The 24755-nt window shown below is 38.9% G+C and overlaps 2 protein-coding genes across 2 annotated transcripts; both read left to right on the top strand.

The window, feature by feature from the left end:
* The first annotated feature begins 2211 nt into the window (after positions 1-2211).
* Positions 2212-11517, top strand: LOC149894044 (uncharacterized). Its single transcript, XM_090076868.1, has 3 exons — positions 2212-2715; positions 9674-10364; positions 10502-11517. The coding sequence occupies exons 1-3, from the start codon at positions 2212-2214 to the stop codon at positions 11515-11517; spliced, it is 2211 nt and encodes a 736-aa protein (XP_089932994.1).
* Positions 11518-12916: 1399 nt separating this feature from the next.
* Positions 12917-13675, top strand: LOC149894045 (uncharacterized). Its single transcript, XM_090076877.1, has one exon. The coding sequence runs from the start codon at positions 12917-12919 to the stop codon at positions 13673-13675; it is 759 nt and encodes a 252-aa protein (XP_089933003.1).
* Positions 13676-24755: the final 11080 nt, after the last annotated feature.

Raw genomic sequence — 24755 nt, forward strand, 5'->3', positions numbered from 1 at the left:
TTGATGACATGATTTTTTAAATATAAATTTATTTTAAATTGAAGTATCCAAAAATATTAGTAACGCAAAGCGGTTTCTTGATGACAAGACCATCGGTCTTCTGCAAGTTTCCCGCGTTCTTTGAAGTAATCTCTAATACTTTACAGTTTTATTTTATATAATATTTGTTATAACGTAATCTTGTGATTTTTTTTTTTTTTTTTTTTTTTTTTTTTTTTAACTATACTTAAACTGTAAAGATTGTATTATATATTACGAGTATATAAAGATTAAAGAACAAAAAATAAAATTAAAAAAAAAAAAAAAAAAAAAAAAAAAAAAAAAATTACACCCATATTTTGGCAATTCGTATGGAATAAGTGAGGCAAAAGTTGGGCAATCGAGATTTCTTATTTAAAAAAAAAGTCAACATACTTGTTTTAACTTGTGTATTGTAGTTTTAATTTTGTATTGATTATTTTAAGGAAATTTTTTAGAATGGGGGTGTACCACCTTAAATTTTGTCTCATTTTTTAGTCATCAGGTGTTATTCAACTGAAAAGGAGGAAAAAAGTTGCGTCGTCGAGCGATGGAACAGAACGATGAAAGAGAAAATGTTTAAATATTTTTCAGCTAACAATACTAATAAATATGTTGACGTTTTAGATAAAATGGTGAAAAATTACAACAACACAAAGTACTCTTCCATAAAAACGACGCCAGTTGAAGCTAGCGAAAAAAAGAGTAAGGTGTGGTTAAATGAGCAAACAGAAAGAAAAGTACCAAAATTATTACTGGGTGACAAAGTGCGGATCACAAAAAAGAAGTTCAATTTTAAAAAAGGATATACGCCGAGATGGACTGAGGAGGTTTTTACCGTGTCAAAAGTTCAGTATACGGATCCTTCCACGTATAAAATCGCTGACGCCAACGGAGATGAAATTCAAGGCACTTTTTACGAGCAGAGATGCAAAAGACGCATCAGAACATATTCAGGATTGAAAAAATCATTAGAAAGACCAATAAAAAATCGTTGGTCAAATGGTAGGGATACCCTGACTCATTTAATTCGTGGGTGGAGAATAAAGAATTGATTAGTTTGCTTTCGAGCGACATTGGTCATTTCCCAACTAAAAAAAATTTTCAGGTCCATTAAAAAATGAGCAAAATGATGGTTTTGTTTGAGCCCTCTATAAATGAGTACCTTATGACGGAGGATTACGAGGAGTCGTATTTTTATTCGCCTTATGAAGAAAAGTACCATTACAAGATTTACAGCTTTGAAAATGATTTGGATTTTACCATTATTCGTCGAATGGATGAATTTGAGTTCAAAATAAAATGTGGAGGGATTCGTTTTGAAAAAAGCGGCATGATGATGGAAGACATGTTCGAATATGCTCGAAGAAAAATAAATAAAATCAAAGAGCAGAGTAAAGTCAAAGCGTCGGATCATGAAATGATATAAAAAATTTTCTTTTCCATTAAAAAAGATGAATTTTGTAACGATCGTAAATTTTGACGAGAGCAAATTATTGGCTGGAGAGATTTATTCTGCAACCAAACCCATTCAGTACCAAAAGACTCAGTTGTATTACGAGTATGCAAATGGAAAAGGCCCTTTTATTTTAAGAGCGCCCGTTTTGTTTTCTCTTGGTGTGTTTGAAAACCGCAGCGTGGAAACGAAAGAGCTGACGGGATATTCCATGTCTTTTGTTGCTTTCGACGATAAAAAGGGAATGGCAGCAGCAGAAGAAAAGTTTATGGAGGTGACTAAAAAAATATTAAAATTTCTTCGCGAGCAAATCATCAAATTGGCAACGTTGTTGAAAAAAGGAGGAAGAACGAAAAAAATAATGACAGAATATTTGTCCATTTTAAAATACAAATCTGAAAATCCAAACGCATCCCCCATTTTTTTCGGAAAGTTGTATACAAAAGAAAAGAGCATCACTTCCTTGTTCTGCAAAAAGGAGAACAAAAAGCTGGTAAAAGCAGATCCATTGACATATGTTCGTCAAAGGTGTTTTGCCGTTGCGTCTTTGAGAATTGAAGGTGTTTTTATTAGCTCGCAGATCGAGTCCATTCAAGTCAAGCTTTCAGAAGTGGTGATTGTTAAAAGCGCTCCTTCAGTTCAAAGCATCATGGACGATTTGGATTTGGGAGAGGCTGAATCAGACGAAGAAAAATAAAAAAAATGAGTTAAATGAATTTTCTTTTCATATAAAAAAGATGGATTTTGTATACCGATCAGTCATTGAAAAAAACGCGCAAGATAATAAAAATTGGCCGTCGCTGCACTTGTCATCTGAAAATGGTTATCTTGAAGTGGTTCAATCGCTTTTACAAAAAGGAGTCGACGTCAATGTTCGGAATGTTGAAAATTGGACACCGTTGCACTTGGCATCTAAAAACGGTCATTTCGAATTGGCTGAATTGCTGTTGCAAAAAGGAGCTAAGGTGAACGCGCCAAATGTTGCAAATTGGACACCGTTGCACTTGGCAGCAGAAAATAGTTATTATTGCACCGTTCGATCTCTATTAGAAAAAGGAGCCGATGTCAATGCGCAAGATAATAAAAAAAGGACACCGTTGCACTTGGCATCTAAAAACGGTCATTTTGACATTATTCAGTTGTTGTTGCAAAAAGGAGCTGACGTCAATGCACGAGATAACGACGACCAAATGCCAATACTCTTTGCTATTGAAAATGGCTTCAAAGTTGGCGAATCTTTGGTGTTTTTCCGTTGATAACTGTGGATGTTAAAATGGTTATTTTTTAAATTCTTTGACTTTGTATGGATCACTTGTGGAAATTCTTCGAATTTTTAGATTTTTAGATTCTTCAAATCCCGGAAAATTCTTTGAATTTTTTAAATTTTACACGAATTTAAAAATGATCAACGTTGAAGGAGTAAATTTTCCGAACAAGGCTTTGACCAACTTTCAATTGATAGAGGATGTTAAAAAGCTAAAAATAAAAAACTTTCGAGGTGTTTTTGAAAGAGACACATTGCCGAAAAAACCGAGAAGAAAAAGAATGCGGCATTGTTAACACGGGGGATTCGAGCACGGGAGGATTTCATTGGGTGTGTTGGTAAGAAGAAAATGATAAGAAATGCAGTTTTGATTCTTACGGTCAGCCACCTCTTGTTGAATTGGTTCAATATTTAAAAAGCCCTGTCTTTTACAACAGCGACAGGATTCAATTTGGTGACACGACTTTTTGTGCTCACGTGTGTATTTACGTTTTGAAAAAATTGGACGAAGGAAACGACTTTCAAGACGTCATCAATAGCCTGTGGTGATCTTAGAAAATAAAAGAGCCAAAAAAAAAAATCTGAGGCATATAAAAATGCCTGATAAATTTGGTAGATCAGAACTGGGTCGGTATTTATACAATCCTTATTGGAGATCTCTTTCAAGCAACGTTTATGTTAAAACGGATGGGTCCAGTACCATCACTGCAGATTTGGATTTCAATTCTCAAAAAATCATCAATTTGGCAGAACCGACCAACTCACACGACGCCGCCACAAAAAATTACGTGGATACGCATGCGTCAGGAGGAGGAGGGACGGTAATTGGCACAGCGGACTTGGATTTAAATTTTCACAAAGCGATCAATTTGAACGAACCTACAAATCTTCACGACGCCGCCACAAAAAATTACGTTGACGTCAGCTCAAGCATGCTAATCAAAACGGACGGGTCGAGCACCATCACGGGAAGCTTGGATTTAAATTCGCACAAGTTGATCAATGTCTCTGATCCAACCACTTCTCACGACGCTGTAACAAAAGGGTACGTGGACAATCTAGTTGCTTACTCCAACATTTTGTACACGGACATCAACATGACGTCACACAAATTGACCAATTTGGCTGAGCCTGTTTCAGCTTCAGATTCAGCCACAAAAAATTACGTGGACACTCATGCGTCTTCTGGAGCGGTGATTGGAACAGCGGACTTGGATTTGAATTCGCATAAATTGATCAACGTGACGGATCCGATAAGCGCACAAGACGGAGCGACAAAAAGCTAATCCGATTTTTCTTTGCAAAAATCCAACTTTTTAGGGCTTGTTCCAAATTCAAGTTTTTCGTCCTTGGGTCAAAAGTCTTTAGCAGGATCGACAATGACAACCGTTTTCACTTACTCGGACGGACCAGGTGTTCTGAGAAGATTGTGGCTAGCTCTTTACGGAACCGGAACTGGAGTTCCCGGGATGGTTTTCATTCGAATATTCACAGACGGTGAAATCAACGTTGGAAATTATTCAGAAACCACGGAAGTAATAGGAGTGGACAACACCGCCCTTGCTTGCAACTCGCTTTTTTCTCCTCTCGGCGGACCGTTTTACGCCAACTCTTTGCAAGGATGCAACGTGTACAACAGCACCTCGTTGGGAGGGTATTTTACGCTCGACATGCCGTTCAGATCAAACATTGGCATCCAATTGGACAACAAAAATGCCTCTTCCATCACTTACTGGATTCAGCCTTTCATTTCCACATTCACCACGCTTCCTCCTTCCTTGTCGTTTTACAAACTTTATTGCAGGACGTTTAGGTACCTCAACACCACTTACGGAAACGAATATGTGCTTCTGAACACTAATGGAAAAGAAAACGGTGTTTTTCTGAAATACATCGGATGCACATCATCAGCGCATCTGGAAACTAGTGGGAATCGAGAGTCCGAATGTACGACGGTAATTTGCCTCCGGGAAACGGAACCGTCCTCAGCCCCTGGACGACATACAGCGGAAACAATTACACCACTTTCCCAGGATACGACGGTGACAGCAAATGCATCTTTTCCTCGTCGGGATTGGAAGATTTTTATTTGTCCTCGTGGAACGGATCAAACGTGTCTTCGTTCAACAACAAATCGACGGGATTGCTGTACCAGTCCAACGCTTCCATCGCATCCACCACAACCATTTCTTTTTACAGAAATTTTTCAGAGTCAGATTCCATGCCCACTGTCGCAGCGGGAAGAAGAATTGTTGTCACGCTCAACTCGGGAGACGCGCAAGTCGGTCAATCCGGAAGCTTTTACCTTCCTCTCGGACAAGCATACTATTACGCCTAAAAAAGTTCAGAGAATTTTCAACGGCGATGTAATCGAGATCTAACTTTTGTGCATGCACAAAAGTGGTTTTGATGAACCATGAAAAAATTCGATGTAAAATGAAATAAATAAATTTCAGCACAAATGAAAAATGCCTGTTAGAGACGTTGAAGACCCGACAAAAGAAGGATCATTAAGAATCCGTGAAAAATCTCAGGGGATTTTTTTACAACGACTATCGACTAAACAAAGGATTTTTTATCGACATTTTCTTGAATGTAAAAAAGAAGACGAAGAGGATGAAAAAAAAGTAGGAGAGAAGAGAAAGATTTAGAAAAAAGTTTCCATCACTGTTAAAAAGATGAGAAGAATCGTTTATTATGACTACTATAAAAGGAGAGTTCTGGGACAAACCCATTTTTGCATCCCGTTTTGATAATTTTTGTTGATTGAGGGGTGTAAAAATGTTTTGCATCCCGTTTTGATATTTTTTGTTGATTGAGGGGTGTAAAAATGTTTTGCATCCCGTTTTGATATTTTTTGTTGATTGAGGGGTGTAAAAAATGTTTTTTGTGGTGTGAGTGTTTTTTCATGAGAAAAGTATCCATGAAAAAAAAAGGTTTAATTTTTGCAAAGGTGTTTAAATCTTGTGCGAAAAATTTCTCTTTTTATTTGTTCTTATTTTTGTTCTTTTTCTTGTTCAAGTTTTTGTTTTAGAATGGCCTTGTAAATTTCAATTTCGTTACATCCAAATCCTTTGCTTCTTAAATATTCAATGGGGTCAAGTGTTTTGATGCTTCTTATTTTTCCGTCGTCGTTTTTCAAGATTCTCGTTTTTCCGTTCATTTTTATTTGGCCAAGAAAAAAAAATTTTCACAAAATTAAATTTAAAAAAGGGATGCTTGAGAATGGGGAGTTTGGTCCGAGAAGCAATCCGGATCCGATGGATTCGTAACCTCTTCCGTTTTTGATGTAAATACCGTCTCTGACTGAGCTTCCTTTGACCCAGGGTGTTAAAAATAAACCGTTTCCTCTGTGAGTGCCCATTTTCATTCCGTGTCCATTTTTTTTTGACGTAAACAACACCCCTTCCAGAGATTTTGTCGATGACGGTGGATCCAAGAGAAGAGGCTGCTCCACCCAATAAGCCAGTGGCAACAACGGGAGCGGCTCGAGCAGCAAGCATTCCCAATAAAGGTAAAAGAGCTCCGATAAATCCTCCTTTGACATTTGCGTTGTGTTCAACTTGAGTCTTGCTCATTTTAATGGTGACTCCAACTCCGCGATGGAGAGCGTCTAAAATTTTTTTGTGTTGTGTGTGTGTCACAAGCAAAACGTCTTTTCCGTGGAAATCCTCTCTTGAAATCCGGATGCTCACGGGTTTTCCTTCCATCATGGATTTTTTTATTTTTTCGATCTGGCCCTGGGACACGTTTAATTTGACACTGATATATTTGGTCATTTTTTTAAACGAGGGAAAAAAATATTTATTTCACTTCTCGAATGTGATATCGGATCGTGATGTCCTCGCCGCGAAAGTCGATTGAATTTCCGTTTTGATCGACAACGCGTGTGATCATCGTGGAGATTTCAGGGACCTTGACAGGGAGGTAAATCAAATGCATTGGTCTTTCGATGATTTTGAATCCAGGACCGACCGATGGGTAAAAGGAGTAAATGCAATTGAGTTGTGAGCCGTTGATGTAGGCTGATCCGATGACATTGTTGACGATTCTGATTGTGTTGACGCTTGAGATTCTGACAATGTCGTCGGACTCGTATTCTGAATTGGAGTCCAATTGTCTTTTTGTGAATCCCAAAAGAGAGGCGATGCTGTTTTCGACGTTCAGGTCCATCAAATAACTTACTCCGAGTTTGACGGTTGATTTTAAAGTGTTTGAGTTGGATCCGATTTTGATGTTTTCAGGGGAGTAGTTGATCTTATTCGCAGAGACGTAACTTGTGCTTTGTAAAGAGTAAATTCTGATTGTGTTTGAGACGTGTTTTTGCAAATAACTGTTGATGTCTATGATGTCGTAGCTTCCGTCTGGGATGACAACGTTTTCCCAGTTGGCTCCGTTGTTCATGCTGTACCGGAAGTGATTGTTTTTGCTTGTGATGTTTGGAAAGCTGTTGTATGTCTCAAGACCGAGAAAAGCCATCTCGTATGTTTTTCCTTTATCGAAGACGATTTTGTCTAAAAAAGGTGTTTCGATTATGTTGGAATTTCCATCCACGTCGATGATGATGCCAGACATTTTTTATTAATGGAAAAAATTTTTTTTTAAATGGATTCTTTCGGAAAATAAAAATCGTCGAATCCGCTTCGATATTTTCCCTCGTATTTTTTTGAGGTCAAATCGATGACGGCTAATCCGTGGTGTTGAGACCAACAACGCTTGCAAAATTTTTTGAATTCTTCTTTTCCCATGTCGCTCGAAACATGGTCTCGAAAAATGTGATCCATATTTTTTGAATCTTGAGGAAACAGACAAATAAAATTGGTGTTTTCTCGGATGGTTTGTCGTGGGAGCATGAAATAATTTTGAGCGAGGTAGAAGCAGTCGACGTTGGAGTGTATTCCTCGGATGTAATATTTTTCGCACTTGTTTTGCTTGGTCAATTGAAGATCGTCAAAGATCATCAAATTGTTTTTGGTTGAATCGAGGTCTTCAGGTTCAGGAACATCGTCAGCCGTTTCGAAAAATTGGCAATTCATGTCCTCTGTTTCGGAAATTTTTTTTGAAAGGTCGTTGATGACGTATTCTGGGTTTAAATTAAATTTTTCCATTTCGTTTTGAACCTTGAACAAATCGAGAATGATCTGTTTTGGCAAATTTTTTTCGAACGAGCTTTTGAGTATTTTGTACTCTGGCTGGAAAAGAGATTTCCCAAAGACCTGCAAGTGGTTATAATCCAGCCATCCAGGCTTGAGCAGGAAATTGAGAAGCAGCGTTGTTTTTCCGCAACCGGATTTTCCAACGATGATTCCTCGAATGCTTCTCGGCAAAAGAGGGTTGTTGTCTCTTTTGCTTTTCCCAATATTCCATGACAAATCGGTCACTTCCATTTTTTTTTTAATTTAAAAATATTTTTTTAAAATAAAAATGTACTGCGTCAAATGCAAAAGAGAAACCGAAACCATTCATTTGAGAAACGAGGTCTCAAAAAACAACAGAAAAATGCTCAAAGGGACTTGCGACTCTTGCGGAACGATCAAATGTCAGTTTGTTGCACACGCAGGCTCTTCAACGGCAAAAGGGGGTGACTTGGTCGAATCAATCAACAATTTTTCAAAAAAAATCAAGCTTCCGTGGGCAAAATTTCCAGGAGAGATGCATATTCCAGGAATGAAATTTGCAGGACCTGGCACAAACCTGGACAAAAGGCTCACATCCACCGACATGTATCAAGAGTGGAGCAAACCGGTGGACCGAGTGGACAATGCGGCATACCATCACGATTTGGCCTATAAATATTTGACAGACGTTCAAAGCAGAAATTTGGCGGATCGAATGATGCTTGAAGAGATGAACTCCATTCCAAACCCCACTCAAAAAGAAATAAACGAAAGAAAGATCATCAAACCCATCATCAAAGCCAAAGCCAAATTCGGATTGGGCGTCTCTGCGAATCCAAAGGGCTCTAAAAAAAAAAATTTCAAGTTTGAAATGGACGGACCAGCTTGCAGAGGAGCTTCACAAACCGGTCATTCATCATTTTAAAAAAAGAAAAGTGTTTATGAACGGCATCGATGAAATATGGGCTGCAGATTTGGTGGACATGCAATCGTTTTCAAAGTTCAACAATGGCGTAAAATATTTGCTCATGGTGATCGACGTGTTTTCAAAGTATGGGTGGATCGTTCCGTTGAAAAGCAAAACCGGACTTGAAGTGGCTGAAGCGTTGAAAAAGATTTTTGGTGAGAGAAAATGTGCAAAAATGTGGGTGGACAAAGGAAAAGAATTTCACAACAAGCACGTGAGATCGCTTGGTGTTCAATTGTATTCCACTGAAAACGAGGAAAAAAGCTGTGTCGTCGAGCGATGGAACAGAACGATGAAAGAGAGAATGTTCAAATATTTTTCAGCCAACAGCACCAACCGATACATTGACGTTTTGGATGAAATGGTGAAAAATTACAACAGCACAAAGCACTCGTCCATCAAAATGACACCAATTGAAGCCAGCGAGGAAAAAAATAAAAATATTGTCTGGATGAACCTGAATGGAAAGATGCAAAAAGAAAGACTAGAGCCGAAATTTTCAATGGGAGACAAAGTGAGGATCACAAAAAAGAAGCCTCATTTTGAAAAAGGATACACGCCGAGATGGACCGAGGAGGTTTTCACAGTGTCAAAAGTTCAGCGAACTGATCCACCCACGTACAAAATCACTGACGCCAACGGTGAAGACATTTAAGGTACTTTTTACGAGCAGGAGATGCAAAAGACGCATCAAGAAATATACAGGATTGAAAAAGTCATTCGCCGAACAAAAAGCAAATCACTGGTTAAATGGAAAGGATATCCGGACTCGTTCAACTCATGGGTGAACAATGATGAATTAATCCGTTTGAAAAAAACGAGTTAAAAAATTTTCTTTTCTTTTTAAAAAGATGAATTTCGTGTCGGTCGAAAATTTTGATGAGAGCAAATTGTCGGTTGGAGAGGTTTATTCTGCAAACAAACCCATTCAGTACCAAAAGATTCCGCTCTTTTATGAGTACCCCTCTGGGAAAGCACCTTTCATTTTGAAGACACCCGTTTTGTTTTCTCTGGGTGTGTTTGAGAACTGCAACTTCGGAACGAAAGAACTTGAGAGATATTCTATGTCCTTTCTTGGTTTCGACGAGAAAAAAGGGGTGAGCGAAAAAGAAAAAAAGTTCATCGAGGTGACTGAAAAGGTATCAAAATTTCTTCGCGAAAAAGTCAAAGAAATGACTCCAACTTTGAAAAAGGGAGGGAGAACAAAGAAAATAATGGCAGATGACTTGTTCATTTTGAAAAACAAATCTGCGACGATGTCACCGAATGCCTCGCCCATTTTTTTCGGAAAATTGTTCACAAAGAAAAGCGAGGAAGGAATTGAAGTGTCTTCTTTGTTTTTCAAAAAGAAAGCGAAAGAGCTGGTGAAGGTGAGTCCTTTGGAATATGTTCGACAAAAGTGCAACGTCGTCGCCTCTTTGAGAATTGAAGGTGTTTTTGTTGGAACTCAGATCGAGTCTATTCAGGTTAGAGTTCCAGAAGTGGTCATTGCGAAAAAGGTATCTTGTTCTCCAAGCATCATGGCTGATGATTTGGATTTGGGTGAAATGGAGTCTGACGAAGAGATGTGAAAACACAAAGAAAAAAAAAAATTTTTTTTTGAGTTAAATATTTTTTTCTTTTCTATTAAAAAATGCATACCCATATCGATTTTGCTCAATGCCAATTGCAAAATGGAGCCGATGTGAACGCACGAGACGAAAAGCAAAGGACGCCGTTGCACATAGCATCAGCAAGTGGCAAACTTGAAGTGGTTAAATTTTTGTTGGAAAAAGGAGCCGATGTGAACGCACGAGACGAAAGGCAAAGGACGCCGTTGTGCATAGCATATCAAAAAAATAATTTTGAAGTGTTTGAATTGCTATTGCAAAATGGAGCCGATGTGAACACGCGATACGAAAAGCAAAGGACGCCGTTGTGCATAGCATCAGCAAGTGACAAACTTGAAGTGGTTAAATTTTTGTTGGAAAAAGGAGACGATGTGAACGCACGAGACGAAAAGCAAAGGACGCCGTTGCACATAGCATATAAACACAATCATTTTGAAGTTGTTGAATTGCTATTGCAAAATGGAGCAGATGTCAACGCACGAGACGAAAAGCAAAGGACGCTGTTGCACATAGCATCAGAAAATGACAACCTTAAAGTGGTTAAATTGCTATTGCAAAATGGAGCCGATGTGAACGCACGAGACGAAAGGCAAAGGACGCCGTTGCACATTGGGTATCAAAAAAATCATTTTGAAGTGTTTGAATTGCTATTGCAAAATGGAGCTGATGTCAACGCACGATATGGAAATCAATGGACGCTGTTGCACGCGGCAACTAGGGCATATGATGTTAAAATGGTTGAATTGCTATTGCAAAATGGAGCCGATGTTAACGCACGAGATGTAATGCAAATGGCGCCGTTGCATCTGACGTTTCAATACGGTTGTCATATTGTATTGGTTAAAATGGCTGAATTGCTATTGCAAAATGGGGCCGATGTGAACGCACGAGATGAAGAGCAAATGACGCCGTTGCATCTGGCGTCCCAATACGGTCGTAATCTTGTATTGGTTAAATTTTTGTTGGAAAATGAAGCCGATGTGAACGCACGAGACGAAGAAAATCGAACACCGTTGCACATAGCATCTCAACACAATCATTTTGAAGTTGTCAAATTGTTGGTGAAAAAAGGAGCCATCAAGTGAAAACACGAAAAAAAATGAAAAACACGAAAAAAAAAAAAAAGAAAATAAAATGAGTTAAAACATTTTCTTTTCATATTAAAAATGCATGCCCCTCACAAGATGTACAAGAATGTTGCCTCAGCAGAGAAGCACATTGACTCTAACATGGAAATCTCGAAAATGTATTTGGAGCACATGGATGACAGGATCAAAGAGTTGGAAAAATTCAAATAGTCTGACCGAACAAAAAATTTGGAAAATTTGGTGGACAGGATCAAAGAGCTGGAAAACATGGTGGAGACGATGAAAAACCTGCAAAAAAAGACATCGCAGAATATCGTTGTGGCAAAAAAAGAGTTGGATCACCCGAACTGTTTTAACATAAACGGACACCATGAAATTTTCGCTCAGAAGGACATTAAATTTTCAGCTCTTTCTCATACACCAATATCGTTGTCTGTTGGTTTGAGTTTTGACAGAGGCATCGCTGTCGTCACTTTGATGAACAAAATAAGTTCTCAATTGAACTTTTTCAAAAACGACGTGATTTTTTCAGAGTCTGTGGATGACGTCATTTTGGATGTGAGCAACAACAGCATCAATGATGTCATTGTCAAAAAAGGAGAAAAGCTTTGCAAAATAAATCACGTCGATTCGAATTAAAAAAATCTGTCTTTGTTAAAAAGATGGAGATAATCAAAAACACTGAAAAAATATATCCGACTCTTCCAACAGCTCCGACGGATGGAGGTCATGTTTACAGGCTTCAAAAAATAAGCGAGATCCAAAAAGAAATGGAGGATGAAAAAGTGAAGAGAATGGCTTTGAGCAAAAAGTACCATCGAGTTGCGAAAATCATTCGTTTAGCTGACGATGGGTTGCAAACGGTGTGCATTGCTTTGGGGATCACAGGGATTGCTCTTTTGTCAACCGTCGTTGCCACTCCAGTTTCGATTGCGTGCGAGGGGATTGCGGTTGGGATGGGTGCACTCTCCATTTTCGGAAACCAACAAAACAAAAAAATGATGTTGAAGGCTGAAAAGCACGAAAAATTAAAGGTTCTTTCCGAGTCAAAATTGAACACGATTGGCGATCACATTTCGAAATCTCTCATGGACGGGTTTGTGAGCGATTCCGAATATGAATTAGTTCTCAGCGAGCTTCAAAAATTTAAGGTCATGGCTGAAGAAATCAGGACAAATGCAAAAAGCACCATTGACGAATTGACAAAAGAGTCGTTGATCCAAAAAGGAAGAGAAGAGGCCATTCAAGCGTTTAACAACATTTTCAAAAAAGGAAAATGAACGCAAACACGAACGAATTTTTGATTTTGTTTAAGTTTTTTTTCTGCGTATTTTAAAAAATGTCCTTCTTTAAAATACAAGACCCGAAAAAGAGAGATGAGATTGTCAAAGAATACATGGCCAACCGGGAAAAGATTTTCAATGAGAGCATCAACCGTGATGTTTCCAATGCCAATTATCAGGTTGATCTGTCAAAGTTTTTTAAACCGTTGATCGAGAGCAACGAAAATGTGAAAAACGAGCTGAAGAGCATCGCACACAGAGAGGTGGACAACACTCCACTGGCTTTGTCATACCCTGAAAGTCCATCTGAAAAAACGTTTGGAAAAATGAATGTTGGAAATATTGCCTTGGAATATTTGTCGAAATATGTACACGCAAAAGAACGAGGAAAAATGTTCATCGGAAACAAGGAAGTTTTCATCGATGAAAACAACATCGTTATTGATAGAGAAAAGTTCAATGGGACAATTGGTTTTTGGGAGCTGATCACAAGGTCAAAACCTGACATGACAAAGGTCACCAACGAGGACTTGGAGAACTATGAAAAAATACTGGTCGAAACGCATGCGATGGAGAGAGAAGGGAAACCCACCGTTCCAAAAGCTTCGAGAAGCGAAAAGTGGGACAAGATTGTTTCGAAAATTTGGGACAAAAATTACACAAAAACGAGGGGAAAAAAAGGTCACGGAGTGATCATTCTTCCGAGCGATCCGAATGCTCTGGTGCAGAGACTCAGTTTGAGCATCGCCGCTGGTCATGCTGGAAATATTGCATCGAGGAACAAAGCTGTTGCCATTTGCAACGAGCTTTTGAGGCAGGGAGAAATCAACAAAGAGGAATATCGGTCGATTCAAAAATACATCGAGTCGTGAAACATGGATCTAAAAAATCGAAGATTTTCCACGGATCTGAAGGATCTAAAAAAATATTTTTCTGATTTTAAAATGCTCATTGTGAACAACCGAAGATATGTGAGAAAGAACGTTGTCGGAGGAGGAGGATTCGTTGACGCGTTTAAAAACTTTTTGAGGAGAATGGCAGCTTCAAACGCATCGAGATCGTCTCTTCATTTATTGAGAAAGGCAGCGGCAAGTAAAATTGGAAGAGAAGCCATCACCGCAGCCAAATCTGCAGGAAAAGAATTGGCCACTTCAGCCATTTTGACCGCCAAAGACGTTGCCATCGACAAAGGAAAATAAGCGATCGAAAAAGTTTACGCCAAGACAGGGACAGTGAATTCGAACCAATTGGTCAACACTATTGTGAACGAAGCAGCAAAGGTTGATCCATACACATATATCAATCCAATGGAAGAGCTTCACAAAAAAATGTTTGGTTCGTCCATTCGTCCAAAAAGAAAAATGACAAAAAAGAATGCGACCAGAATTCAGGATCTCGTCAAAATGGGGAGCGGGCTTTTGATTGCGTGATTTTTTTTTTTGTGAAGGATTCTCAAACAAATTAAAAATTTTTTTTCCTCATTTAAAAAATGATAAACACCGACAGATTGAGAGTTGACGAAATGCCCGAGTACGACACCGGCATTGAAAAAGTTGATTTTTTCGAGTACCTTCCAACAAACCTCGACTTAAATTCTTCAGGATCAATTGTTTTTGAGATTGATTGTCAGTCTGTTCTGACAGTTCCATCTGATGCCTTCATCCTCGTTGAAGGGGTTCTGAAAAAAGCGGACGGAACCGCTTACTTAGCAACAGACAACATTGCTCTGGTGAACAACGCCATCATGTATTTGTTCAACAACATCACTTACGAATTGTCAGGGCAGCAAGTGGAAAGAGTCATGTATCCAGGTCAGGGAACAACCATGCTTGGATTGTTGAAATATCCTTTCGGTTTTCAGCTTTCTGATGGTTTGAAGCAAATGTGGTACAAAGACACATCAAACGCAACTGGAACCACAGGATTCAACGTCAGACGAGACCACTTGTTTACAGACACCACCTCCATTGGTGCATTTTCTTTCAGGATCCCTTTAAGACACATTTTTGGTTTTTGCGAGACATACAACAAAGTCGTTTATGGATTCAGACACACCATCACCTTCACAAAAAAAGAATACGACGATGCCATTTACAGAGCTGGGACTGTTGGAGCAGGAGCGATCGACATCAAAAAGTTCAGGCTTTTCATGCCAAGGCTTGAGCTGGATGTTTTGAAAAAATCCGAGTTTTTGAATTTAATGGCAAAGAAAATTTCCGTTCCAGTGGCATATAAGGCAAACAAAGTCGAAAGACAAGCTATTCCAGCTGGTCTCACAGAATTCAACTGGACCCTTGGAAGGATAACGGACAAAAGCGTTCCGAGATATATCGTGTTTGGTCTTCTGACAAACAGAGGGTCCAGTCAAACCGCAAATCCAGCCGTGTTCGATCATTGTGACGTCAACAATTTTTTCGTGACCGTCAATGGGATCAAATATCCGAATTACAATTACGACCTGAATTTCGGGGAAAAGAAAATTGTCATGGCTCATTCCGACGCGTTCTTGTTTGACGAAAAATATTATGGCACAAACGAGCTTGTTTGCCAATCCGTTTTTTCTCTGTTTGAATACAAACATTTGTACCCGCTGTTTTTCGTTGACATCAGCAAGCAAAAGGAAAGAGTTGTTTCCGAAACGGCTGAATTGGTTGTGAACATTAAGTTCAGGACAGCAGTGCCAGACAACACCGTCATTTTCGCAGCGATCATTTCCGACAAATTGACACAATTTGTTTCAGACGTAACCAACATGAGCGTTGTTTATTAGGCCGAAAAAGGACAACATGAGATTCTTGACAAAAAATTGATTTAAAAAATGTTTTCTTTTTAAAAAATAAAACATGAGGATCACGAAAAATGTTCTGAAAAATTTGCTGAGAGAAAATGGTGTCACAAAAACCTCAAACAATTTGTTGACTTTGCTGATGATTGCGGTTGAGAACAATCTTGTGAGCAAAGATTTGCTTTTGGAAGGTGTCAAAGAGTGCAGACCGGTGGGTCGACCGAAAAAAGAAAATGCGACAACGGAAAATTCGAAAGAGGAAAATGAGAAAAAACCGATCGATCCAAAATATGTGAGGCTTGGCTCAATTCGAAAAAAACCTGTGTCTGTGAAAACGACCAACATCGAAACCTGGGAGGTGGTTGAATATGGATCCCTTTACAAAGCGATGAAAATGACAGGCCATGGATGGAGATATTTGGAACGCAGAGATGGAAAAGTGGAGAATGGGATCAAGATTGAGATTTTTAATTCTGAAAAACTCGAAAACAGAAAAAAAACTCCAAGTCCGAGAAAATGAAAAATAAATTTTCGATTCTCTGAAAAAAGAATCGAAAAAAAAATTGATTTTTGAAATTTTTTTTCTTGGCGTAATAAAAATGGAAAACAAAATGCGAAAAACCAGCAAGTCCGAAAAATTCGGGAAAACCAAGAAAATTGATTTTGAGTTAAATAATTTTCTTGGCAAAGAAAAAATGGAAAGCAAAACTGTCAGAGAAAAAAAAGTCTCAATGGCGACATTGAAAAGTCAGGCCAGAGACAGGGCGATAAAAGGATTTTCAAAAATGACGAGGGAACAGCTCGTTGAGGCAATAAAAACAACAAGACCTATTTCGACGAGATCTGTTCCAGAGCCATCACATTACCTCATTGACGATCCTGTTCCAGATTCAACTCCTGTGTTGACTCCTGGAGTTTTTTCAAGTTTTTCAACAGCTGTGAAAAATGCGGTTGTCAACAGTTTTAACAGATTGCTTGGGTTTGTTGATCCTTTTGTTCCAGAGGCTGTGAAGAAAACAGTGAGAAATGTGAAGAGCGAAGTGAAGAGAAAAATCGAATCTCTCAAATTGAAGACCCTAAAATCAATTGTTCAAGGAACAGTGTACAAGCCATTCAAACCACTCATCGATTTTCATTTGACAAATCATGCGATAAGACATGTGGCAAAACAGTTTTCGCATCAAGTCAAAGGAAACCAAAAGGATGCTTCTGCCTTTTTGGATTTGGCGAAAGACGGAGCGATAAAAATTCTTTAAGAGAATAAAAACAAAAAAGCGAGCCTTGTTTTGACCGTTGATATGGAGAGCGTCAGCCTTACAACGGGAGAGGAGGTTCATCGAATTGTGCCTTTTTTGTCGAAATCGGGAATCATTTTAGAGTCGACGGACTTGGGAGAGTTTTACGACAAGGCGAAAGAGGAGATCCTCGAAAACATGGTAAAATACAACAAAATGGGCTCGAATTGCACCGTGTCCACCATCTTGAAAATGGACATCAACTTGATTGACTACAAGCCCATCGGAGGTCGGTCGTACATTCCTCTCGACGACTTTTTGGCAAACAAAAAAGCAATCATAAAAATGGAGAACGAAGACAACGAATGTTTCAAGTGGTGCGTCACCAGGGCGTTGAACATGAAAGAAAAACACGGTGAACGGATTGACAAAGACTTGATTGAAAAATCGAAAGAGTTAAATTGGGAAGGGATCGATTTTCCGGTCAAGCTCGATCAAATCAAAAAATTTGAAAAAGATAATCCAGACATCAGCGTCAACGTTTTCGGTTACGAAGAAAAATCAATTCACCCTTCGCAAATATCGAAGTGCTTGACAAGAAAAAACGAAATCTATTTGTTGCTCATTTCAGACGTAAAAACAAACCATTATTGTCTGATCAAAAATCTGAATCGTCTCATCTCATCCCAAGCATCCAACAGAAACGGAAAAAAATATTTTTGCAGAAACTGCTTGCAGGGGATGAAAAGCGTGGAGGATCTTTCAAAACACTCAAACTATTGCAGAGAGCACAGCTCGATCCGAATGGATCTCCCACCAAAAAATTCGTTCATGAAATTTGAGCACATTGAAAGGTCGATGAGGGTTCCATTCATCGTTTACGCTGATTTTGAAAGTTTTGTCAAACCGATGGACTCGTGCGAACAGAACCCAAACCAGTCGTACACCAAACAGTTTCAAAAACACGTTCCTAGCTCCTTTTCCTATCACATCAAATGCTTTGACGAAACCGTTTATGACGGAGAACCATCCATTTACCAATCGTCAAACGAGAACCAAGACGTGGCTCAATTTTTTGTTGAAAGTTTGGAAAAAGAAATAAAAGAAGTCTTTGAAAAAATCGAGAAAAAAAATATGGTCCTCACAAAGGACGACGAAAATAATTTCAAGGCCGCGACCGTTTGCCACATTTGCGAAGAAAAAATCCTCGATTCAGAAAAAGTGCGAGACCACTGTCATTTCACTGGAAAATATTGAGGAGCGGCGCACAACGAATGCAATCTGAAATACAAAGCCCCAAAATTCGTTCCGGTCGTTTTTCACAATCTGTCAGGTTACGACAGTCATTTGTTCATCAAGAAACTTGGTGGAGAAATAACCTGCATCCCCTGCAACGAGGAAAAATACATCAGCTTCTCGAAAAAAATCAAAGTGGGAAAGTACACTGGGAAAGACGGAAAACTAAAAGACAAAAAAATTGAATTGAGGTTCATCGACAGTTTTAAATTCCTTCCCTTCAGTTTGGATACTTTGTCGAAAAATTTGAAGCCGGAAGAGTTCAAAAACCTTGCAAAACATTTTGAAGGAGAAAAATTCGATTTGCTTCGGAAAAAAGGTGTGTACCCTTACGGTTGGATGGACTCATTCGAAAAATTTCATGAAACGCAATTGCCTCCAAAAGAAGCGTTTTTCTCAGAACTCAGCCACAATGGAATAAGCGATGAAGATTACGCGCATGCGCAAACGGTTTGGAACACGTTTCAATGCAAAACGTTCAGAGATTATCATGATTTGTACAACGTGTCCGACGTTTTGATTCTGGCGGACGTCTTTGAAAATTTCAGAGACGTTTGCATAAAAAATTACAAGCTCGACCCAGCCTGGTATTACACGTCTCCAGGGTTGGCTTGGGACGCTTGTTTGAAAATGACAAAAATAAAATTGGAGCTTTTGAGCGATCCTGACATTCTTCGCGTCATTCAAAAAGGGACACGTGGAGGGATCAGCATGATCACAAACCGACATGGATAATCAAACAACAAATACATGAACAACTCATACGATCCAAGTCAACCATCCAAGTTCGTCCAGTATTTAGACGCTAACAACCTGTATGGATGGGCCATGTGCAAACCTCTTCCAACCCATGGTTTTGAATGGATGACAGAAGACGAACTGTCCGATTGGAGATCGGTTCCATGCATTTTGGAGGTTGATTTGGATTATCCGGAAAGCCTTCACGATGAACACAACGATTATCCGTTGGCACCTGAGAGAATGAAAATCGGAAAAGTGGACAAGCTCGTTCCGAATTTGAACGACAAAAAAAATTACGTCCTTCACTGTAAAAACCTTAAGCTGTATGAGCGATTGGGAATGAAAATTTCAAAGGTGCACAGAGGCATCAAATTTGAACAAAGTGATTGGAAGAAACCATACATTGACCTCAACACCGAATTGAGAACAAAAGCCACCAGCGAATTTGAGAAGGAATTTTTCAAGCTGATGAACAACTCGGTGTTTGGAAAAACAATGGAAAACATCGAAAAGCGAGTGGACGTGAAACTGGTGACAAAAAGAGAAAAAGCAATCAAATTGTCAGCAAAACCAAATTACGACAGACACACCATTTTCGATGAAAACTTGATCGCAGTTCACATGAAAAGAACAACACTGTTTTACAACAAACCGATTTATTTGGGGGCATCCATCTTGGATTTGAGCAAGACTTTGATGTTTGAGTTCCACTACGATTACATCAAAAAAAAATATCCAGGCAAAGCAAAGCTGTTGATGACGGACACGGACTCGCTGGTTTACGAAATCGAAACAGACGATTTTTACAAAGACATTGCTGACGATGTTGAAAGCAAATTCGACACGAGCGAATTTCCTAAAGATCATCCTGCCGTTCAAAACTTTGGATTTGACGTTGGGTTTAAAAATAAAAAGGTCATTGGAAAATTCAAAGACAAAGCCGGATGAAAACAGATTGAAGAGTTTGTCGGCCTCCGGTCAAAACTTTACTCTTACAAAATCCATCAAGAAAAACAAGAGAAAAAACACAAAAAATGCAAAGGTGTCAAATCAAATGTCGTCGACAAATGCATCACCCACGAAGATTACAAAAAATGTCTCGAAACCAAAAAAGAACAGATGAACAAAATGAACGTCATCCGATCCCGTTTGCACGACGTTTACACAGAGGAAATAAACAAAACCTCTCTCAGCGCAGCCGATGACAAAAGGATCATTTTGGAAGATGGAATCCACACGTGGGCATATGGTCATTACAGATTGAAAAAATCTGCAGAGACAGATCCTGAGGAAGTGACCGAGGAAGAGGATGAACCCGAGGAAGTGACCGAGGAAGAGGATGAACCCGAGACAGATGCAAAAAGGTTGATCGCAGAGTGCAGAAGGATAATCGCGGAAAACAAAAAAATCACAAATAGGTCAAAAAGGTTGATCAAAGAGTGCAGGGAAATAATCGCAGAAACAAAAAGGTAAGTGACAAAAAGGCAAGCGACAAAAAAAAATAACAAAATAAAAAATGAACAAAATGATCAATGTGGAAGGAGTCATTTTGCCGATCGAGGCTTTGACCAATTTTCAATTGCTGGAAGCAGCAAAAAAACTGAAAATAAAAAACTTTCCAGGAGTTTTTGTCAGAGACACATTGCCAAAAAAACCGAGAAAAAAAGAATGCGGGATCGTCAACACTGGGGATTCGAGCACTGAAGGATTTCATTGGGTGTGCTGGATCAAAGACGGAGACGAAAAGTTCAGCTTTGACTCTTACGCTCAACCCCCTCTCTTCGAGCTCGTCAATTATTTGAAAAGCCCAGTCTTTTACAACAGCGAAAGGGTTCAATTTGGAAACACGTCTTTTTGCGGTCACTTGTGTCTTTACGTCTTGAAAAAATGTGAAGAGGGAAACAACTTTCAAGACGTTGTCAACACCCTTTGGTGATCGCAATTTAAAAAAATTTTTTTGCCCTTTTAAAAAATGATTGACAAATTCAACAGAAACGAGTTCAGCGTTTATCTCGACAATCTCACATCAGACTCAGCAAGCAACGTTTACATCAAAACGGATGGATCCAGCACCATCACTGCATACATTGATTTCAACTCTCAAAAAATCATCAACCTGGCAGAACCAACCAACTCGCACGATGCCGCCACAAAAGGGTACGTCGACACACATGCTGGTGGTGGAGGAGGAACAGTCATTGGCACCGCAGACTTGGATTTGAATTTCCACAAGGCGATCAACTTGAACGAACCAACAGCTCTTCACGACGCTGCGACAAAAAATTACGTCGACGTCAGCTCAAGCATGAATGTGAAAGTGGACGGATCGAGCACCCTCACTGGAGCCTTGGATTTAAACAACCACAAGTTGCTCAACGTCTCTGATCCAACCACTTCTCACGACGCGGCAACAAAAGGGTACGTCAACACCAAAGTGGCTTATTCCAATATTTTATACACAGACGTCAACATGACACAACACAAGTTGACCAATATGGCAGAGCCCGTTTCCGCTTCAGATTCAGCCACCAAAAATTATGTTGACACGCATGCGTCAAGTACTGTGGGAACGGCAGACTTGGATTTGAATTCTCATAAACTGATCAATGTGCTCGACCCGTCAAGCGCACAAGACGGAACGACAAAAAACTACGTCGACTTGTTGTTGCAAAAATCGAGTTTGACCAGCGTTGTTCCAAGCTCGAGTTTCACCAGTTTAGGATTCAAGTCAAAGACGGTGGCTGCATTAACCACTTCTCCAGTGTTTGCGTTTTCCGGAAAATCTGGAGTGCTTAGAAGGTTGTGGTTGGCTTTATACAGCACCTCTGGCACAAATATTCCCGGTCAAGTCTTTATTCGAATCTTTACTGACGGCGAAATCAATGTAGGGAATTATGCAGAAACCACGGAAGGAATCGGTGTGGACACAACTGGTCTCGCCACCGATTTGCTTTTTTCACCTTTGGGAGGGGCTTTTTACACCAATTCTTTGCAAGGATGCAACATGTTTAACACCACTTCCTTGGGAGGATATTTCACGTTAGACATGCCTTTCAGAAATGACGTCTCCATTCAACTGGTGAACAGAAATGCAACAGCCATCACGTATTGGATTCAACCGTTCATCTCCACTCTTGCTTCAATCCCCGCTTCAATCCCTCTTTTCAAACTTTACTGCAGAACGTTTCGATATTTGAACACCACTTACGGCAGCGAATACGTTATGATGAACACCAACGGAAAAGGAAATGGCGTGTCATTGAAATACATCAGGGTGCACATCATCGGCGCTTCTGGAAACTGGTGGGAATCTCGAGTCAGAATGTACGACGGAAATGTGCCTCCTGGCAACGGAACCGTTCTCACTCCTTGGACTCCATACAACACCAACAATTACACGTATTTTCCAGGTTACGACGGTGACAGCACATGCTTCTTTTCCTCTTCAGGATTAGAAGATTTTTATTTGTTGTTATGGAACGGATCAAATTTGACTTCGTTCAACAACAAATCCACAGGCCTTCTTTACCAATCCACCACATCCATCGGATCCACCACCACCATCTCCTTTTACAGAAATTTCGGAGAAGCTGATTCCATGCCCAGCGTAGCATCCGGAAGACGACTTGTCGTCACTCTCAACTCAGGCGACGCACAAGTCGGTCAATCCGGAAGCTTCTACCTTCTTCTCGGTCAGGTGTTTTATTATGCTTAATTTTTCGCACAAGATTTAAACACCTTTGCAAAAATTAAACCTTTTTTTTTCATGGATACTTTTCTCATGAAAAAACACTCACACCACAAAAAACAATTTTTACACCCCTCAATCAACAAAAAATATCAAAACGGGATGCAAAACATTTTTACACCCCTCAATCAACAAAAAATATCAAAACGGGATGCAAAAATGGGTTTGTCCCAGAACTCTCCTTTTATAGTAGTATTATGACGGGAAAAAGTTGAAAGGGACAGTTTATTTTGACGAAAATTTGAATCATTCTCCAAAAAAGGTGCGTTCCAAATGTGAAATATTTGCTCAAAGAGAAAATAAGCTGAATCGCTCTTCAAAACAAGCGATTGTTTTTATATTTGGAATTAAAGTGGACAACGGGATGGCTTTGGTGAATTTTAGACACGGTTTGAATTTAAAGCTGAATTATTTTAATCACTTTTTGCTTTTTTCAGAATTGGTGGATAACGTCATCATGGAAATTTATAACAGAAGCGACAAGGACGTCGTGATAAAAAAGGGAGAAAGTCTTTGCCTCGTGAGCTTTATCTAGATTCTAAAGAATCTAAAAAGAAAATTTTTTATTTTTCCTTAATAAAAAAATGGATCAAGAGAGTTATAAAAAATTATATCCGGTTGTTCCTTCTGCTCCTGAGGATGTAGGAGGACACGTTTACCGTCTTCAAAAAATAAGCGAAATCCAAAAAGAGATGGACAACGAGAGGAAAAAAAGGGTTCATCTTAGCAAAAAGTACCATCGCGTTTTCAGGATCATTTCGAAAGTGGACAATACGATGCAAGGGTTGTGCATTGCTTTGGGTGCAACTGGAATTGGGCTTTTGTCGACCATTATTGCAAGCCCAGTGGCAATTGCGTGTGAAGGCGTGGCTATTGGAATGGGTTTTTTATCGATTGTCGGAGGTCAAGTGAATAAAAAGATGGTGTTGAAAGCGGAAAAGCATGAAAAAGTAAAAGTGCTACCCGAGTCAAAATTGAACACGATCAGCGAGCACATTTCGAAAGCGTTAATGGATGGAAGAATAAGCGATTCAGAGTTTCAGTTGATTCTTGGCGAGCTTCAAAAATTTAAAACCATGACGGAGGAAATACGATTCAAAACCAAAAGCAACATGGACGAGTTGGCTAAAGAGTTGCTCATCCAAAAAGGTCGAGAAGACGCCATTCAAGCGTTCAACAATTTATTCAAGAAGGGGTCTTAAAAATCGAAGATTTTTCACGGATTCAAAAAATCTTAAAATTTTTGCTAGCGTATTTTAAAAACCATGCACTTTTTTAAAATACAAGACCCGAACAAAAGGTATGAAATTGCGAAAGAAATTAATGAAAGAAGAAAAAGGATTTATCAGAACAGCATTAAGGGTCTGCGTCTCGGAATCGTTTTCTCGAAATGAACCGGGAAAAGCGTAACGAGACGAGAAATTTCCCGGAAAAAAATAACGAGACAAAGGAAACAATTATCCCGGAATAAAGTTATAAATCGGGACATAAATTTTTTCTCGGAATTTAAAAACTGTGTCCCGGATAATTACGAAATGTTACGAGACAGATCAATTATATTAACTAAGAGTCTGCGTCTCGGAATCGTTTTCTCGAAATGAACCGGGAAACGCGTAACGAGAAGAGAAGTTTCCCGGAAAAAAATAACGAGACGCAGACCCTTAATATTAACTAGATACATATAACTCGCGCTTTCGCAGTGAAGAAAATTTTTTGCCAACCAAGTTTGTTTTTGCCAGCCAGAAATGACGCACAGTGACTCAAAACAGCAAAAATATGGCACTAAACCCCTCACAGTTTTTTGGTAAATATAGTGCCCTTTTTAAAATAATATTAAATTAGAATGATCATTTATTTAAAAAGTAAAAACAGTTTTTTAATAAAACTTATACATTACATTTTATGGTTAAAAAGAAGTTAAAAATTTTAATATTATTTTCAAAGAAATCTAAAAAATGAAAGATTTTTATTTACTAAAAATGGAGAACTTTTAATCTAAATTAAAGTCTATATTTACTTTGATATAACTTTATATATTTTTTGAAGAAATACAAATGTCAATTAACCCATAAAAACCTTGTCTTCCGCCATTTTTTTATCAAAACAAATGAAAATGGTCACTGGAAAAACGATCAAGCTACATTTTT

This window comes from Hydra viridissima, unplaced genomic scaffold (assembly GCF_058129835.1).
Source record: "Hydra viridissima isolate aposymbiotic clone 2 unplaced genomic scaffold, HvirCarnegie_v1 scaffold_1, whole genome shotgun sequence".
NCBI classification, from domain to species: Eukaryota; Metazoa; Cnidaria; class Hydrozoa; order Anthoathecata; family Hydridae; genus Hydra; species Hydra viridissima.

Coding starts and splice junctions, on each gene's coding strand:
- LOC149894044 (XM_090076868.1), top strand. CDS start 2,212: ATGGATTTTGTATACCGATCAGTCATTGAAAAAAACGCGCAAGATAAT. Junction 2,716..9,673: donor TCAAAGTTGGCGAATCTTTG/GTGTTTTTCCGT, acceptor CTTTTTAAAAAG/ATGAATTTCGTGTCGGTCGA. Junction 10,365..10,501: donor GGCTGATGATTTGGATTTGG/GTGAAATGGAGT, acceptor TGCAAAATGGAG/CCGATGTGAACGCACGAGAC.
- LOC149894045 (XM_090076877.1), top strand. CDS start 12,917: ATGGCCAACCGGGAAAAGATTTTCAATGAGAGCATCAACCGTGATGTT.